This window comes from Leuciscus leuciscus (assembly GCF_965113295.1).
Source record: "Leuciscus leuciscus genome assembly, chromosome: 12".
Lineage (NCBI taxonomy): Eukaryota > Metazoa > Chordata > Actinopteri > Cypriniformes > Leuciscidae > Leuciscus > Leuciscus leuciscus.
Window position 1 is genome coordinate 29,544,030 of NC_138736.1, and position 20,305 is coordinate 29,564,334.

The 20,305-nt window shown below is 36.7% G+C and overlaps 3 protein-coding genes across 5 annotated transcripts; all 3 read left to right on the top strand.

Annotated features, from left to right (window-relative positions):
- Positions 1-129: 129 nt before the first annotated feature.
- On the top strand, positions 130-9,165 carry LOC309510582 (formyl peptide receptor 2-like). 3 transcript variants are annotated; one of them, XM_082185419.1, is made up of 4 exons: positions 5,250-5,811; positions 5,901-5,968; positions 6,780-7,332; positions 7,437-9,165. In XM_082185419.1, exons 3-4 carry the CDS (start codon positions 6,781-6,783, stop codon positions 7,929-7,931), a joined length of 1,047 nt encoding a protein of 348 aa, XP_082041545.1. In that variant the 5' UTR covers positions 5,250-5,811; positions 5,901-5,968; position 6,780; the 3' UTR covers positions 7,932-9,165. The 3 variants fall into 3 exon arrangements, with proteins under 3 accessions (XP_082041547.1, XP_082041545.1, XP_082041546.1); XM_082185420.1 differs by having other exon boundaries at positions 5,926-5,968; XM_082185421.1 differs by lacking the exons at positions 5,250-5,811; positions 5,901-5,968 and adding an exon at positions 130-229.
- A 6,162-nt stretch (positions 9,166-15,327) lies between these two features.
- LOC309510739 (fMet-Leu-Phe receptor-like) lies at positions 15,328-16,392 on the top strand (the record flags this gene model as incomplete). Its single annotated transcript, XM_082185606.1, has 3 exons — positions 15,328-15,712; positions 15,805-15,819; positions 15,917-16,392. 3 exons carry the CDS (start codon positions 15,328-15,330, stop codon positions 16,390-16,392), a joined length of 876 nt encoding a protein of 291 aa, XP_082041732.1.
- Positions 16,393-17,235: 843 nt separating this feature from the next.
- Positions 17,236-19,943, top strand: LOC309510373 (free fatty acid receptor 2). Its single transcript, XM_082185113.1, has 2 exons — positions 17,236-17,707; positions 18,823-19,943. Exon 2 carries the CDS (start codon positions 18,863-18,865, stop codon positions 19,847-19,849), a length of 987 nt encoding a protein of 328 aa, XP_082041239.1. The 5' UTR covers positions 17,236-17,707; positions 18,823-18,862; the 3' UTR covers positions 19,850-19,943.
- Positions 19,944-20,305: the final 362 nt, after the last annotated feature.

Below are 20,305 nucleotides of genomic sequence, written 5' to 3' on the forward strand. Positions count from 1 at the left end.
AATGTCTTTTAAACCTTTAGGTCCTTGTAGCCTAACTGAGCACACTGAAATAAAACATCTGCCGTGACACTGCAACATTAAAGGTTGTGCAATATTGCAAAATGATGACACTCATTTTTGTTTTGCATTTTTGTGCACTTCTTAGTAGCCTACTCTAATTGCTGCTTCCTCAGAGAGAAAACGGACTCGAACACTGGGGACTTGAGACTCGATTCGGACTCGAACTCAGGTAGGCTAATGGTGACTCGACTCAGACTCTTCTTTGGTGACTCGGACTCGAACACTGGGGACTCGAGACTCGACTCGGACTCGACAGTTGGTGACTCGACTACAACACTGATACATTGAGGGCAGGGATGGGCAGTATTACAGATACATGTGTTTAAAATACGTATTTGAAATACAAAATACTATTTTGAATTTCAAAGCCTTTGGAAAAAATCTAATGTAATTTGTATTTAAATACATTTAAGATGAGTATTTTTGTATTCCATCCCCTCGCTGCCTGGAAGGCGCCGTTGGGGGCTTAAAACACCAAGTGCCACCTGTTTATCAGGTTATACTGATTTCGTGCATCAACTAGTTCAGACACGCCCCCTTCCCCCTACCCCAACATTCATGCATGTGAGCTGCAGTAGCCTACAACTCAGCATTGGATCAGCGATTTTTCTGGAGTAAGATGAGGATGTCATGATCAATTCTACTTGTTGATTAAAGTTAAAATAGAGCATTATTCAGATTTGCCTTCAGTTAACATGAAAGAATAAAAGAGCACAGACAAGTGGGGAAAATGCGGTAGCCATTCGCAACAGTTGCAACATGGGGATGGTTGCAACATGTCATTTTTCTCCAATCAGAAACAAGCTAGAGTGACAACACTCATACTGCATGCACAGTTAGACCCTCCCCCCACCAAGAAGACAGTAGACATATTCAACATCTGCTGCTGCATTTATTGAACAAAACTTGTTTTGGAGGTATGAAAGTACATTTTTTCATGAGATATATTTTTTGTCATACTGTCCTGAAATTTTGTATGAATTAATCAAAACTTACTTAGTTTGAATTATTGTTTTGTTGACTTCTAAGTGACATGGTTAGCATGTGTCAAAGTCAGTGTGTCTAGCAGGCGTATGATGTTCTGTCATGGCTGATAGGGTCGGGGACGGTTGCAACAAGTTATAAATTGCATGTTTAATAAAAGTTTGTTGCATTGCAAATTGCTCAATTCTTCCTGTCTGACACTGAAATATGGAGGGATTGAGTAGCATTTGAAACACCTGCACACTGAATCTATGTAGGCCTATGTTCTACACATAAACAAACAAAACTCAATAACTGTTATTTGATAAATATGACTAAATAAATAAATTATAGGCTACAATAATATTATTGAAATAAATAATACTATAATATTATAGTAGGCCTAAAACAGTTAATATTTTCAGAATTCTATGCTCATTGAGACAAAAAGCTTAAGTTAATTAATGAAATTTAAGATATTTTTAACGTGTTGCAACCGTCCCTGGGTTGTGTTGCAACCGTCCCCTGGGTCGGGGTCAGTTGCAACATCTGACTTCTTCCATTCAAATAAAGACTGTGAACGATATGTCATATATAATCATCTTTAAATGGCATGGGTAATTAGCAGACAGATGCAAGTTTAATATATACAAATTTGGTTGGTCTAGTCCAAATAGTCTCTGAGTAACTGAGAGAAATGGAAAAAGTGCTGCAACTGTCCCCGGTGTCCCCTACTTCATGTTAGGGCTGGGTGATATGACACTACATATCATAGCGATGATATAAAGTGTGAATCGATGGAACTTTTTCTAAATCGTTTACATAGATAGGCCTATTTGTGGGGTAATTTTAAGCTGCAAATTTATCCGTGCAGCTTTTATTGGAACGTTAGAGTGGCAAAAGAAGCACCGATGAATGATAGCCTATACCACAAAAAAATCTTCAGCTTTAAGTTTTATTCATAAAAAAAATTGTATATAGTGAATAGTAAATAGTATAGGTAAATATAGTTAAAAAAAAGAAGTTAAAAAAGTACACAAAAAAAAGTAAATATAGGTAAATAGTGTCAAATGAATTTAAATGAATTCTAATTAAACATTTTAGATAAACTTTCTAATTTTGAAAACTGATATTGAGAATTTTGAAACCATGATATGAAGTAAAATTAAGATTTTGGTCATATCGCCCATCCATATTCTTTGCTAAATAGCAGAAAGGGTTCCCAAAGTTTTACATAAAGTATGGATTTTTTAATAGTGTTCACCACAAGTAATACACTACATTGTAACCTGGTTAGAAATAAGTATATAAATGGCTGCTATTTTGCATAAGTTTATTTGTAATTTCCAGCAAGAAAAAAAGAAAAAAAAGAATGACAGAGAGGGCAAAGAAAAGGTTAGGAATTAAAAGTCAGCAGGCCTATGCATTTTCTTCATTCACCTATACCTGCACTGGATGGCCAATTTCACATGTATTTTGTGTATTTTCAAAATACAAAACACTGTATTTGTATTTAAAGGTGCTCTAAGCGATGTCACACGTTTTATAGGCCAAAAAATTTTTTGTCACATCCAGCAAACATCTCCTCACTATCCGCTAGCTGCCTGTCCCCTGAAAACACTGTAAAAAACCACGGTCTCTGTAGACAGCCCAGGCTCCACAAATGGCAACAAAAACTAACTGGCTCAGCCTGGACCACGAAACGAGTGGAGGAGAGAGAAGCATGAAGAGGGAAGTTAGCTAGAGGAGAGATGTCCTAGACAATGACCTAACGTTAAAAATGTATATTCTTGAGAATTTTGATATGGCCGACACATGACCAAAGAGACGACGTTCCGATGAGCAGACAACAAAGAATAGGGAAAAGGAGAAGGAAGTTCCGAATTTACATCGGAAAAGCATTCAAAAGGTGGCGAGAACTCCGCCGGCAGAAGGGCTTCCAATCCGAAATTCAGGTGGCTCTGTTTTTGCTGGACATGACTGTTTCAGGAAGCACGGAAAGGAGGGGGAGGGGACGGGATGAGGAGGAGGGAGGGTCGAGCTAGCCTCTGTTTTGTTTGACAATACTTTGAACGTCAACAAGAAGTGACGTCACCCAACATCGCTTAGAGCACCTTTAAATACATTTTTTCACACAGTATTTTGTATTTTTATTTAAATAAATTTTTTTCACACAGTATTTTGTATTTTTATTTTAAATACATTTCCATGTATTTATGCCCATCTCTGATTGAGGGTATACGCTATAATGATGTATTAAAATGGGAAACGTTTTTCTTTGCGTTGTCCAAACTATCCCCATTCACACGGATCCACGAAAGCTACTAAAAACGCTGTATTATGCTGCCAGGCCAGTAGTTGGCGATGTCACTTTGTAAAGAAAAACTAGGCACCTATGGACTGAAAACGTAATACGCATGCGTTTACACAGAGATGATACCGGTATTGTTTCCTAAAACTTGCAATTTGAATCCTATTGTCAAAGGTTTGTGTTTTTGGGGCCCCAAAAATGTCATTGTCGTGTAAATGAACAGCCAAAACGCATAAAAAGTTTTCCGTTTTTAGTTGAAAACTGTGTCATGTATAAACTGCCCCTGAGTTGTAGTCGACAGCATACTCACCTGGGGCCTGTTTCAGAAAGGAGGTTAAGTGAAAACTCTGAGTATGTTAACCCTGAAATGAGGGAAACTCTGGGTTTTCTGTTTCAGAATGGGAGGTATGTTAAACCTGAGAAAGCAGAGTAAGTCAAGCCCGTTTCTGAAAGAGAGGTAACTTATACTCAGAGTCAGTTACCATGGTAACTTACTCTGTGAACCTAACCTGGTCGGGAGCAGGTTTTCTTCGGTAAACCCAGAGTTTCTATCGGTCTCCTCCCCTTTTTTAAAGAGGAAGTGGTGTTTAAACACCACTCCGTTTTACTGCAATTTTTTTCTATTTTTTTAATAAGATGAAGTCTATATAACTCCTTAACTGGCAACTGAAAATATAGTAGTAGATTAGAGTTACATAAAGTAGTTCTAAACAAATTCTACAGAATTAAACTGTGGCATTTACTGGAAATCACTGAACTGTGTTCATCTGTGAAACAGAAGTTGATGGACCGTCCTCCTGCTGTTCTTCCACACTCTGAGGGGGGAGAGATAAGAATACCCGTTTACTTAGATTTAAACTTAGATTCTATAGGCTACTCCACATAAAAATGTGAAATAATCAGAATGTGTAGATTGTTTGATGTGTAGACACATAATATTACCTCTGTAGGCCTCTAAAATAGCCTATATAAACAATAACACATATGTAAACCTCTACATTTTATGAGGCCCTTGGATCTTCGGGAGTGACTGGCTCTGAAGTCCCTCCAGGAATTCCCTCAGCCGTAAATGCTGCTGCACTGCTAGACATTGGATGCTTTAGTTATTTAATATGTCAAATGTTTGTAAAGTCAGGTAGCCTACACCCATGATATGCTCAAGCCTTACTTGATTGAGTTATGTTTTTATATTTAATTTTCAGCTGCTGCCATGTTCTTTTAATGCCTGCAGGATTGCCCCTACATGAAAATTAAAATTAGGATGAATAACATACTGTTCTTCCAGTTTCACCTCTGATATTATAACAGTTGGGTAAGTTACTTGTATTACTAACTACAAATGACATCTTCAACAGTGTAATTAGATTAATGTAATAATGACTATCTTTAGAAAGTATTGGTCTACTTATTACTACATCCATATCAACCTCAACCATTTGAACAATACAAGGAGAGACAAGAAACTGCACTTTTAATGCTTTCAAATAAACAATATACAATTGCATGAATTATTCTTGAATTGACCAAAGTGTGTAGAGGGAGAAGGTTACATTAAAAATATACCTTTTAAAAATGTATGTTAAATATGCAGAATTGTTCTATAGTGTAATGCAATTACATCAGATTTTACTTTAAATTACAGAAGAATTAAGAGTAATCCCTTTAATTAAATTACAGTATTAATATTCTAATACTGTAAAATTACAGTAATGTTCGTACTGATGAGAAATATGAAGACCTCTTTTTGACTGACGCTGTTGCCATAGAGTAGGTCAACTCAGAGTTGATTGAACTAACTAATTTCAGCTGTTCTGTAACCGGAAACTCAGAGTTTCCCATCTCTGGGTAAGTTAACTCAGAGTTCAAGTTTTAACTCAGAGTTGGTTGAACCTCCTTTCTGAAACAGGCCCCTGACCTGGGATTTGAGGCTATCCTGTGTAGTGTTGTCAAAAGTACCGACTTCGGAGTTCGGACTTGTGTCTTTGAATACTTAAATATGCAATGTCAAGTCAGGTAAAGTCACCTTTATTTATATAGCGCTTTATACAATATTTCAATGTTCATACAATGTTTCAAAGCTATACAGTGATAACAGGAAAATTATGCATTTCGGCTGTTGTTCAGCTGAAGTCAGTTCAGTGTTGATTCAGTTCTGTTGTAAAGATCATCAATTATTAAATTAGTTAATTTCATCTCTAAGCAGTTCTACAAAAAATTATGTCATCGTTCAGTTCAGTTCTCATTTAACAGCGTAAGTACAGTCAGATCAATTATGTTTTGTTTTTTTTATATCAAGTGACATAAATTATATATGAATGTGCCAAAGCCACACTTCACTTACAACAATTTTGTTTATGTAAAAAAACAAAGGTTTATGTTTGTGTAAGTCTCCTCCCCCTTTCCATTTCTCTGTCTTCAGGGAAAATACATTAACTATTCTATGAGGCTAAGGAGCAAAAGGAAGAGAACAACTACAAGTAATATCAATGAACTACCCACCGATAAATTTTTAAGCAAAATGACATTTTAATAGTCATACACAGCTCCTATTGACTCATTTACAAAGGATTTCGCAGTTTTTTCCCCTCAAGATTGATGGATTGGTCTGATTTGTGAAAACACTGATGTGTACAGGTAAGAACATCCACATCAATTCATCACAAGATTATATATATTTCTGTCCTCATTTTGTACCAAGTTTTTATTTTATTTTATTAATATTATTATTATGGTGACACTTTACAATAAGGTTTCATTAGTTAACATTAGTTTACTACATTAGTTAACATGAACTAATTATGAATTGCACTTCTTTAGCATTTGTTAATCTTTGTTCATGTTAATTTCAACATTTACTTATGCAAGCTTCCCAGTTAACACAGCTAACATAGCCTATCTGAAGCAGGGCAACAGTTTTGCTAAAAACAACAACAACACTGGGATAAAGTAACTATGATTTATGAAATCCTAAATGTTTGTATCTGTGATTTCAAAGAGTAATTTGAAATCTATAACTGACCTTGTTATTTTTGGTGAACAAATATAAAATTTGTGTGGCAGTACTGATATCCGATTATTTAGAATGACATCTGCCAATACAGATAACGATAGCCAACGATAGTTCCGATAGTTTTGTGTCAATCGTCCCTGATCATCAGCTGTTTTTAAACAAACGGCCGATAGAATTATTGGCTGATACATCGGTGCATCCCTTGTTATTGCTATCCCTTGTACTTTGTGATCTAATGTGCTACACCAAAAGTGATTTTCTACTGCCTGATGGTTGCATCAAAATTATGAAAATTTTATCCATTTGAGCATTTTAGAATTTTCTGAGTGAACCTATGCCAAATTAGTCTTCCAAGTTGTCTTAGAAATGAATGTCAAGACAGATCTATTGTTTAAACTAAAGTAACATTTACTGATTTGTCTGTCTTGGTTGTAGAATGACTTCCAATACAACACTTCTCCATTATGCCCACTCTGACGTCTCAAAACACCATGAGAACATTACAGTGGACATCGAAGTCATCATGAATGAAGTCAGCATTGTCTTCCTCGCCATCATAATTTTCCTCGGCACCACTGGGAACTCTGTGGTCATCTGGGTTGCCAGCTTCCGCATGAAGCCCAACGTCACTAACGTATGGTTGGTCAACCTTGCAGTTGCTGACCTGATCTTCTGTATGACACGAGTCCTATCACTAATCTCAGTCCTTTTCTTTGACTACTGGCCTTTTGGGGTCTTTCTCTGCAAGTTCAATGGTTTCTTCAAGTACGCCAACATGTTCTGCAGTGTTTTCCTTCTGGCTGTCATTAGTGTGGATCAAGCGCTTTGCATTTGCCGCCCAGTGTTCACCAGGAACCGACGGACGTTATGTGCAGCTCGTGTGGTCAGTGTGGGGGTCTGGATTGTGGCGGTGATCTTTAGTTCACCGTATTTTGTGTACCGGCAGGTCTACCCTGGCAAGAACAACCTGAGCCACTGCTCACTGATGGTCAGCATGGCTGCACACATATATAAATAATCATGCATATGCATTTTTATATAATGATTTTATTTAGTAAATATATTAATGCCATCATTTTATTTCATTTGCAGCACAGAGGAGCAGCGGAAGAAGGTGACGATTCAGCAAAGTATGTCTACTACTGCATTCGTTTCATCTGTGGATTCCTGTTGCCCTTCCTGGTCATCCTTATCTGTTACATACTATCTGCTGTTGGGATACGCAGAACACGGCTCTCTGGCAAATCGAGGCCTCTGCGGATTCTTTCTGTATTGGTCTGTGCCTTTTTCCTATGTTGGGCCCCCTACCACTGTCTAGGACTGGTCAAATTGGTAAATGAATCCAACAAGGTGGTGAAAATAGGATGGAGAATGGTTTCAAACTTAGCCTATTTCAACAGCTGCATTAACCCATTGCTGTACTTCTGCATGGGACTGGATGTTAGTCGACATTGCAACCAAAGTCTGTCTGGGATTTGTCACAGAGCTTTTATGGAGGAAGGCCAAACTTTGTTCCAACGGAGCACTGGGGACGAAAGATGTACTTTCATTCCAAAGACTGCAGGCAGTATGGGTACTATTATATAAATACTATTTTAACAATCTAAGCACATGGCCTAAAGAGCACTGCGCAAGTGCACTTAGGGCGTGTCTGAATTCTCTTTTGCAACAAGGGAAAATGGCATATTATGTGTAGCGTCTGGACCAATCAGACACACACAAATTATTCATTATATCTAAAGAATAATCCAGCAAACTCACTCTCTCAACAAAGGTCTATGACACATTAAGACTGATACGAAGTTTTACGACCCCAAAAGGAATATCCAGAGAGTTGTGACTCTCACTTAATTCTTACTGAGAAGGAGAAATAAACCCTGTTAATCCTATATATTCTATATATAACCACTTGAGAAATGTATAAACATGTATAACATTTTCCCATCTCATGGTTTTCCTTTTATGTGATTTGGCCTTTGTTTTCTTGTAAACTCTATTGGGTTAATGCTTCAGACTTTGCATACTATGGTTAACCAAAATCATATGTGTGGCATGTTTGGTCTCTATAAACTCCAATCTTCGTCCCCCATTTGTTAATTTACATGACATTTTGCTAACTTTGTGACGCGTTAGTATTATGAGAATCTCGAAGATTCTCTTCTTAAACACCCAATGAAATTAGATATTCAAATGCCCTGCTAGAACACAATGGGTCGTAAAAAATGTTCCTCCAAAGGGAAAACTTCTTATTGGCTCACTTTCCCTTGGTAAACTTTATGCATGTATGTATGTGTATGTTAGAATATAAGGTTTGGTTTATTTATTTCAGACAGACAACTTAATTTCAACACAGTTAAGCAAACAACAGCATATTTACAGCAGTCTGAAGCTCTCGCTTATAATGCCTACCCTTTTTGAAACATCTCATATTTTAATAAAATAAAATAAAAATAATTATTGTCTTACATCATTATGATGTTGACAAACAAATATAAACAGAATACAAAAACATTAGTATTTCCTATGCAATACCGTTGCACAATCCAAATACAACAAAAGCAGCTTGTTCATTTATCATTCTTTAAATAGTTTCATATAGTTTCAGTGCATTATTTTTAAATAGTTTCTTTAACTTATTAAGTGTCCCACATATTTTTAGTTCCTCATGACAGCTGTTCCATAGATTTACACCTTTAACTGAAATACAATGGTATTTTACATTAGTCCTCACTTGGTTCTTTTTGAATATACAAGTTCCCCTTAAGTCATGTTGGCATTCTCTTTCTGTGAACAACCCTTGGATACTTTCTGGCAATTGATGCTTTTTGGTAATGTTTTTAGTTCTACTAATTCTTTAAACTTTAGAGCCTTTAGTTCAATAAAAAGGGAGTTTGTTGGCTCCCTATAGGTGGTTTTGTCTATAATCACTCCAAGAAATGTAATAGCTGACACCCTTTCTATTTCAACTTCATTAATCATTAATTTACTTATTGTATTCGATAAACGATTACCAAATATAATAAATTTTGTTTTACTTATATTTAATGTTAATTTATTCGAATCAAACCAATTTTTTAGCAGTGCCATTTCTTTTTCCATTGTATCCAAAAGTTGTTTCAGATTGTCACCAGAACAAAATAAGTTTGTATCATCCGCAAATAATATCAGTTTTAATACTTTGGAAACCTCACATATATCATTAATGTATAACAGAAAAAGCAATGGGCCCAGCACAGAGCCTTGGGGAACCCCACATGTTACCTGCACCAATTGTGACTTACAATTATTTGGACATATTGATGCCTTTTCTCTAGTAATTACTTATCCAAGAGTGAGCTACCCCTCTTACTCCATATTTTTTCAATTTCTCTAGTAAGATGTCATTGTCGACAGTATCAAATGCTTTTTTAAGATCTAAAAAAACAACAACTGTGTATTGTTTATTCTCTATTGCGTTAGATATTTTCTCCACAAATTCTATTAATGCATGTGAGGTTGTTCTATTACTTCTAAACCCATATTGTTGATTGCTTAATATGTTGTTTTTTATAAGAAAATCATTTAATCTTGTATAAAATAATTTTTCCAATATTTTTGAAAACTGTGAAAGCAAAGAAACAGGCTTATAATTTGAAAAGGTATGTCTATCTCCTGTTTTATATATGGGTATAACTTAAGCGATTTTCATTTTTTTAGGAAATAAACCTTTTTGAAGAGACAAGTTGCATATATGTACCAGGGGATTCTCAACACACTCGATAATATGTTTTACCATCATTCCAATCAGCCAGACTGGGACCAACATTGACAAAAAAATCATTGAATTCATTAGCAATTTGTTCCTTATCTGTTATAATTATATTATTCTTTGCCATAAAATAGGTTGGGCATCCTGTCCTTCCAACGTTGTTTCTTACTATTTCATTTAATATTTTCCATGTTTTTGTTATGTTATTTCTGTTATTATCCAATGATTTACTATAGTACTCTCTCTTACTGTTTCTAATAATATTTGTCAGTTTATTTTTATATAACTTGTATACCTGCTCTGCTTCTTTAGTTCTTTTTGTAATAAAAATCTTATATAATGCATTTTTCCATTTACATGATTAATTGGATTCCCTTTGTTAACCACGGTTTTTCAGCAAATTTCTGTTTCCCCATTTTCTTTACTAAAGGACAGTTTTTGTCATAAAAAGTTGTTAATATAGATATAAATTTATCATAGGCTTCATCTACATCTTCAACATAAACTTCCTTCCAGTCTTGTTTTATAAGATCTTCTTTAAAATAGTTAATTGCACCCTTGGTTTTATGTCTTGTTAATTGGACTTGTATGTATTTATTGGTCCCCTTACAGCATGGTATGGTTGCAAAAACTGGCAGATGGTCACTTAAGTCATTAATTAGAAGTCCTCTTGTTATTTTTTTATCAATAACATTGATAAATATATTGTCTATTAAAGTTGCACTATGTGTCGTGATTCTACTTGGACGTATAATGGAGGGGTATAAGCTCATATTATACATTTTATTAATAAATTCTGTTATCGTATTCTGGTGGAGTGGGTTCAATTGTTTATACTGTCATACAACCCAGTTAATGCTTCGGTAAACGTTTCAATACAAGAACCCAGAGTTCTATACACACAGCTTATAATTATATTTTTTGCTCTCTCTATCTCGATTTCTACAGTAACACACTCCATAACTTTGTCTTTAACAAATGACATATTTTCCACAACTCTGCTCCTGTAGTTAGTGTCAATGTACAGAGCAACTCCCCCTCCCTTTTTTTCCCTTCTGTTCACAAAGAACATCTCATATCCTTCTATTTCATATATCACAGCTTGATCATCAATGAGCCAAGGCTCAGAGATTGCTATAACTGTCTTTTTTTGTAAAATTACCAGCTTGGTTTTCCTGTCCTTTGTGGGAAGTTTATGACAGGTTGAGATCGCGTTGGTTTGTATTTCCATATTTTTACTTTGAAAGAACTGGACAACCTCTCTTTCCAGCGAGTATTGTTCGCTCGTTTTGGCATCCTCTCCTTTCTCTCCGGATACAACACCGGCAAAAGTTTGATGTCTTGTTGTAAGTCCACTTATGATTAAATCATCCATCCGAGAATATTGTTCCAAATCATCGACGTGTCGCTCTAGATCACCAATTTGTTTGTCCTTCTCCTTGATCGCTAGTTTCAGCTCTCTTACTTCCTCCATTAGTCCCAGCAATTTGGATTGCTGGTTAGCCACCTTGCTAATCTCACCAGACATGAAGTTAAGAGACTGTTTGATCTCTTCCATCTCTTCTTCATTCTGTTGGTTTTTTCTTGGGTGGCATTGAGTATAATAGAAGGAAACAAACTCACCAAAAAAAAACAAAAAAAAACATTGCGCTTAGTTTAAGTGTTTAGTCTAGTTAATAAAGTCTTGTTCATGTCACACGTAAAGTTGTCTGTGTCTCAAGCTCATATCTGGAGTATCTAATCATAGATCTTGACTACTTGCTCTTAGTAGTACTGTAAAGTAAGAAAGACGCACATGCAATAAACCAATCAGAGTCTCATCTCCCAATCCACTCGCGCCATGGCGGATTTGCTATTTACATGGGTGAATTTGCAAGTGGAAAAACAGAATGCTTCTCTAGCGAGGAAACGGACCTGCTTGTGAGCGAAGTTAAAACGTGTTGTGGATCCACCTATAGGCGAACATTACTAACACGCTCTTTAAATAAAATAAAAATAATAAAAAGCACCATGACTTTAGGCCAGGTTTCAGTTGGTAAACGGCGCAGTCTATTTCAGTTGCTTCAATATAGCATCGTGTCAACAATGCGCCTGAACACACCTCATTTTCAGGCCAGCATGCCCATGGGCGCACAAATACATTTGCTATTTAAACAACTTGGCGCATGATGTGAAAATGATAACTGCGTCAGGTTGAAACTAGCAAAACACACTTGCGTTGCACCTGGTGCCGCATTGTGCCGGGTGTATGATATGGCCCTGTGTCACTAAAGTTTAAGAGTTTTTATTCTCTTTTTTTTGTTCATTTATCAGGTCTATCAAATAGCTTAACATTTAAATGCATTAAAAAAAAATCTTACAGAATGAAAAATTTATGTAGCTACCTCAGTGTCTTCTTTAGTCAGTAGTCGAAGCCTATATGAAATATTGTAAAATGAAAATTAAGATAATTTGTAATGTATTACTTGTAATACAATTTATGTATGTTAGATAGACAGACACATAGACAGACTGGCGGCCATGACGTGACAAGACGCTGATGGTGTGAAAGTTGTGGAGTTGCAGGGTTCCTCATCTGCATCTCCCACAGTAAATGATGAGCCACTCAAAAACAGTTTATGTACTGTGCCAGGGTCCAGTTGTAATCACCCTCTGGCATCAGCCAACTAAAATCCCAATCCAAGCCACACCAAAAACTGTAAAAACATCCCAGGAACGATATGGCTATAGGTCAGGAACTCGGTTCTGATAAATGGAGCATCATTTCTACTCGGCACAGCTCCTTTCATCTACAATTTCCATACCTTTCTTTTGCAGTAGAACGATGAACTCACATTTAATAAACATCAGGAAAAATCAGAGTTTTGAAAAATCAGCACCAAACTTCAACAAAAGCCAGAGAACAGAAGATAACTGAGAGTCTGAAAATACTCGATGAGGAACAGGTGAGACACTAATCAATGAAACAATGAATAAATATGGAAACATCAGGAACTAAACACACAGGAACTGAACACAGGCAATACAAGACAAAAGAATTTTACAAAAAAGTGAACACAGACATAGGGTAATCGTGACAGACAGATAGATAGATTGATAGATAAGAAACACTTGTCGATGTCTCCTCCCCCTGCTTGCTTGTCTCATCTTTGTCTGCAGACAATATACATATTAATAGCCAGAAAAGTTACTGAAAAGTAGAGATGAGCACGCCCTGGTGTGATGTCAAAGAACCAGCCACTGATTTATTTACTAGCATAGCAAAATATAACTTTATTACTCACGCTTCCATTGACTCCTTCGGGAAGGATTACTTCAGCAGTGTTTCAGTTTTGTAAAAACACTTGATGCTGTGTACAGGTAAGAACACCCACTTCTAATCATTCACAGTTTAATAATAGTTAATATTTTATTTTATGTATTTATTTCTTAATTTTTCATTTATTTATTTTCCAGGCCATGCAATATATAATTGTATATTTTATATAACTGTATATATAAAATTTGACACTTTCAAGAAAGAATTATATATGGATTTTTTTTTTTCTGAAAGTGTCAGATTGTATTCTTTATTAATCTACTGTATTCTGCCTCTAATTTCTTTTATAACTGGTAACACTTTACTAAATGCCTTTATGTACAATGCATTATAAATGTTTTCATAATGTACGCTGTAGTGAATTATATTGTTTCATAATATATAATAATTGTAACCAAAGTTAAAATGCATTATAATATTTACCCATTCTTTATTACATCTGAAATTGGTTGTTTATCATGTGTTATAATGTATTATACTTTATAAAGTTGAAACAATGTATTATAATATATTATAACTGTGGTTACAGTTATAGATGAGATCATAAGGGGCATTTCAAGGAATAATAAATGCTTTAAAAATGTTTATAATACATTTATACATAAAGGCTTTAAGTAAATTGTTACCAAACATTTTTATCTGAAGCAATAGTTTACAACATAATTGTGACTAAAGAAGACATTTATGAAATCCGAAATGGTGGGGTGAAATGGTGGGGTGAAACACTCAGTTTCAGTCAACCTCATGTTAATCTTGAGTACCTATAGAGTAGTATTGCATGCTTCATATCTCCAGAAAGTCTTTAGTTTTATTATATTTATAAAAGAAAGATAGGCTGTACCGAGTCTTTCCGGAAAAAACCGAGCGGCTGGAGGCGTGCCGTGTGGGCGGAGCTAAAGCTGTGCTTACGCGCCGATAGCTAACAACACACAGACATTTGAAGCAGTTTTACTCACCGCCTGCGGTTCCAACGCACGACCGTGAACCTTTATCGTTGGGACTGCTCCATCCTTAAGCATTAGATGATCTGCAAACCCGGCGTCGAACTGGGCTTTGTTTATAAAACAATCATCGTCGAAATGCAGGGAACAAACAAGAACACTTGCACAACTCCGTTGATGCTCTGGAAAAACAAACTCCATCCACTGGTCCCTTAACGCTGGGTTCTTTGGGAATCTGTGCAGGGTTGTCTTGCCCTGGCAACCAAAAACCCACTTCTTTGGTAACATTGACTTCCCTAAAGCCGAGCACAGCGCTTTGATGGGCGTACTGCTTTCGCTCTCTCGCTCTGGTCTATGGGTGCGCGCGCGCCCTTCCGGGAGAAGTGCCCTTACGACCCCTTTTTTTTTTTTTTTTTGCTCAAAAGTAAACATCAGTATACAAAGCATACAACTTAATATTACTCTTGCCAGGGGGATAGACATCACATACATTCAAACAAATTGTAAGTTATACAAATATTTCTAGTTTTCATAGCCTTTTTGTTCAATGAACCACTAATTAATTTTATATACGATAACATATCACAATAAAAATGTTTAAAGGCCGGTTTTTGTTTTATATATTTGCATTTGTGGATGCCCTTACGACCCGTATAAGGAAATTCTGCCCCATCTGACGTCACACAGACCCATACTCGAAAAAAAACTTTCCGAAACTTGTATAATTTTTTTTATTTTTTTATGTCTTGTTTTTATGTAGGCTATGTGTATGTAATTCCTTGATAATGTGATTTTGTTCTTGAGCAATAAAAAAAAAAAAAACTTTCCGAAACTTGTGACAAACCGGAAGGAGTATTTTTGGCACAGAAATACTCCTTCAAACGTACAATTTAATTTTTGAAACTTTGTCCATGTTTAGCATGGGAATCCAACTCTTTAACAGTGTAAAAAACTCAGTATGCATGAAATAGCATTATGCACCCTGTCTCAAACCACCATAAGAACACTACAGTGGACCCTGAAGCCATTAGAAAAACAGTCAGCATTGTCTTCCTCTCCATCATCATTCTCCTCGGCACCACCGGGAACTCTATGGTCATCTGGGTTGCCAGCTTCCGGATGAAGCCCAGTGTTACTAATGTGTGGTTGGTCAACCTCGCAGTAGCTGACCTGATCTTCTGCATGACACGAGTCACTCCACTTATCAGAGATCTTTTCTTTGACCACTGGCCTTTTGGAGAGTTTGTCTGCAAGTTCAATGGTTTCTTCAAGTACGCCAACATGTTCTGCAGTGTTTTCCTTCTGGCTGTCATCAGTGTGGATCGAGCGCTTTGCATTTGCCGCCCAGTGTTCACCAGGAAATGACGGACGTTATGTGCAGCTCGTGTGGTCAGTGTGGGGGTCTGGATTGTGGCGGTGATCTTTAGTTCACCGTTCTTTGTGTACCGGCAGGTCTACCCTGGCAAGGTCAGAGTGTCTGCACAAATGCCTAAAATGATTTTTTACTCACATCTGCATGTACTATAGAAAATATGTGAATATGAATTTGTGATTTAATTTACAGGAGAAAGGAAGAGAAGAGTATACTACCTCATTCGTTTCATCTGTGGATTCCTGTTGCCCTTCCTGGTCATCCTTATCAGTTACATACTATCTGCTGTTGGGATACGCAGAACACGGCTCTCTGGCAAATCGAGGCCTCTTCGGATTCTTGCTGTATTGGTCGGTGCTTTTTTCATATGTTGGGCCCCCTACCACTGTCTAGGACTGGTCAAATTGGTGCATAACGACAACACGTCAGTATATAGAGGAAGGAGTTTGGCTTCAAACTTAGCCTATTTCAACAGCTGCGTTAACCCAGTGCTGTACTTCTGCATGGGACTGGATGTTAGACAACAATGTAACCAAAACCTGTCAGGGATTTTTCATAGAGCTCTTATGGAGGAAAGTCACTTTTTGCAGTCCCAGGAACGCTTAAGGAACGAAAGCTGTAATTCTTTTTCAAAGACTGCAGACAATGAGCGTATGACGAATGTTTAAGAGAAATTGCAAACTTTTCCCTTATCCAGTTTGGCATTTTGAAAAAATAGAAATAAAATGTATATATCAGAAAAAAAGCTGCATATTGAATTTCCATATAGAAATGCTTTTTATGGTTTACCTTAATTAGGCACTTTATACCTGTATGATATTAACGCTATAGCCACATTGAACCAGCGGTTTGGAAAATGGATGAATGATTCAGCTGTGGGTGTCATCTTCTCGTCAGATGCGGGAATTCATTCAGCACGACTCTCACAGTGCATTATGGGTATTATAATATTATATCTGTAAATAAATAGCAGTTGAATATAATAGCTCTGTTGTTAATTTTAACCTCTAATATTATAGTGTAGCAAATGAGAGGGTTCTCTGTATAGCATTATTTGGGAGAGATTTTTTATCCATAAGAAAAAACAATCTATCGGTATCGGCATCGGCTGATATCATTCTGATAATCGGCTATTGGTATCGGTTGAGAAAATGTATATCGGTGCATCTTTAGTGGGATCTCATGCTTTCAAATCTAGCTTACTATTGCTACCCTCTCTGAAAGTGACGACTCTACCTTTATTTACAGCGAGACTATCAAAATGTAATTTGCACGAATCAAATTTGAATGATACACGAATCAACTCAATATACAATGGCCTAGCAGCTGAATCCTTTCACATTAATACAAAATGTCCATGTACACACGCACACACACAAAACAAATAAAAAACATCACTTAGTATGATTAGCTGTTTTCCTCATGGGGATAAAAAAAATTCCCACAAAGACAAGGATCTCAGATATTGCCATCTATGTGGGGATTGCACACACACACACACACACACACACACACACACACACACACACACACACACACACACACACACACACACACACACACACACACACACACACACACACACACACACACTCTCTCTCTCTCTCTCTCTCTCTCTCTCTCTCTCTCTCACACACACACACACACACACAGAAAACAAACACTTGCTTATTATCTAGCCAGTATGTTCCATATGTTCTTGGGGCGCCTCTTATACTCTATATGTGGCAGTTATGACAACTTCCGGTGTTCTCACTGACTGTTCCCGGGGGGGTTGCCAAGAGACATTGTTTGATGAGCTTCAGTGTTGCAGATTATGCTCCGAATTGATTAAATTTCCACTCTTTTGAGACGTTGCACACATCACGTAGTCTAATTATGCAGTCAGAATGTCTAGGACAGAGGTGAAGGGAGCTTGCAGACACTTTGTGAAACTGATGAGACACAAAATGCTGAGGATCCTAATATTCCTACATTGTAAAGGTGAGTATTTTTTGTTCATTATAATTCTTGAACAGAGAATATTTCCACAACTGTAGGCACTTTAGGAATGTTGCAATGATTGATTTTTGACTTTGTGATAGGAAGATCACATAAAACTGGAAACTAAAATTGGAAACTTTTCCAATGCTTTTATAATTAATTGTTGCTACTTTATAAGTGCAACTTTTATGTTAATGTAATATTTTACACAAAGATCCTTTAAAATATAAAAATCAATAACACTTGTTTAAAACTAAGATAATCTTAAGAGTAAAATAAATATAAACAATTTAGATTTATATTGTATGAAAATTATTTATATAAATATTTTAGAAATGATGTCTGTACCACAGTTGTGGCGTCATTTCCACAACACAGTTCAATTTTGTTCTAATAAAGTTAGTAGACTTGTAGCCAAGGAGGCAATATGAAGAGCATTAGCAACACGGTACGTGAAGAAAACAAAGTAAAAGCAGAGTAAATTGTCATTATTATTGTGCGGCATTTACTATTAAGCTATGATTTTGCAAAATATATGTAAAAATATGGTTTAATTACGATACAAAAATACTATGAAAATTACCCTTTGCAAGACAAAGGATTCAATCATTTTATTACAAAAATGTAATTTCCACTATCTTTCCATCGCAGAATACTATTAAACACAATGCATAATTAAAAATGTTGTGGTAATGACACTAAAAAAGGTATGAGATTTCAAGACTTTCTGAAAAAGTGTATGTATAGCCTATACTAAATACAAACAAACCAATTAAATTAGTGAGAGTAGGTGTTTTTAAGTCAACAGAGCCAGACCATGACCATAACTGCAGAAATATCCTGTTATAAAACCATTATACCATATAATACCATGCAGTATGAGTTGTCACTGTCACCAGGGGTTTTTACTGTTCTGTTGGCTGGATTTGTTTCAAAATTTAAGTAAATTTAGCATTAATTTCAACATTATTTTTATTTAAATTGCTTTATTAGACCCATTATTGATCATTATTAACCACAGATAATGACAAAAGCAAAGTTGTGTTTTTATTTTTCAATTTGTCTCATCACCATATTGTATCTTATTGACTCCTGCTATTCTGTTCTCTGCACAGTGTTTCTACCACCTGTTGACCATCTGTGAGGTACAGACCAATGGCCAAGTTGATCTACCAAACTCTCTTGTTATTCTACATCCTCACCTTCTTGATCGGCCTTCCTGCCAACATCCTAGCGTTCTTTACCTTCTGTCGAAAAGTTCACCGCAAACCCACCCCTATTGACATTCTCCTGCTAAACCTGACAATATCTGACCTCATCTTCCTCGCAGTCCTGCCTTTCAAGATGAAGGAGGCCATTGACAGCTTCAACTGGAGCCTTCCCTATTACCTGTGCTCCATTAGCAGTTTCCTTTTCTTTTCCACCATCTACACCAGCACATTATTTCTGACCGCGATTAGCATAGAACGCTATCTAGGCGTTGCGTTTCCGATCCGATACGCTTTAGGCCGCCGGCCGCGCAACGCTATGATCGCAAGCTGCTTCCTCTGGCTTCTAGGATCTCTCAACCTCAGCATCGTGTACATCGTGCCATACATCCCCTCGAGCGAGAACTCGAGCAACAGCAAGCCACAGCCCAATCCCCACTTGAGTATTTGCTACGATAATTTCACCAAAGAGCAGCTGACAATTCTACTTCCTGTTCGTCTGGAGCTTTTTCTCATGCTTTTCTGTATACCCCTCCTCATCTGCTGCTTCTGCTACATAAACTTCATTCGAATTCTCTCCAAGCTGCCCCATCTCGGCAGACGTCGTAGACTCAGGGCCATTGGGCTTGCGGTTGGGACGCTGTTGGTTTTCGCCATTTCTTTCAGCCCCTATAACGTCTCGCATGTGGTTGGCTTCATCCACGACAATAGCGAGGGGTGGCGTCATTTGGCTTTGATCTCCAGCACCCTAAACGCATGTTTGGACCCCATCATCTTTTATTTTTCCTCGGCTGCCGTTCGCAGTGCCATACGAGCATGCGTTAATGGTCTGAAAGAGAAACTGCACATCGTGACATGCAGAAGATGCTGTCCTTCTGGCCCTTCCAAAACTGAGGCCTACAAGGAGACAAACCCACCTATTGACCTGGGGTGAGCAACGAGACACAGAGAGTATTTTATTTCACTTAGGACTATAGAAAGTGTTGTGTGCATGTACTGTGAAGTTTACTTTATGAGAAGTAAATTAAATCTCAGAAATTTGAATGGTTATTTGGATTAAAATCGGTTTGAAAATGGATTTATTTATAAGAAGAACTGTGATGATCCCCCTCTACCCCCAACATAAATTATTAGAATAAAATGTATATGAATTCACCACTTTGACTTTGTAAGTTCATTTGGTTCTGCGGTGTGACTAACTACTTTTTAAAAGTACAAATTTAGTCTTAATTAATATGAGGTCATAAATGCTGCAAGCATTATAATTATAAAGTAATTCACAAAATAGTCACACCTCAGGATATACTGGGGAAAAAAAATGGTCTAGAAACAATTTTCACTCAGAAATACATTAACAAAGAATTGCGAAGTAACACTCTGATGTAAATGT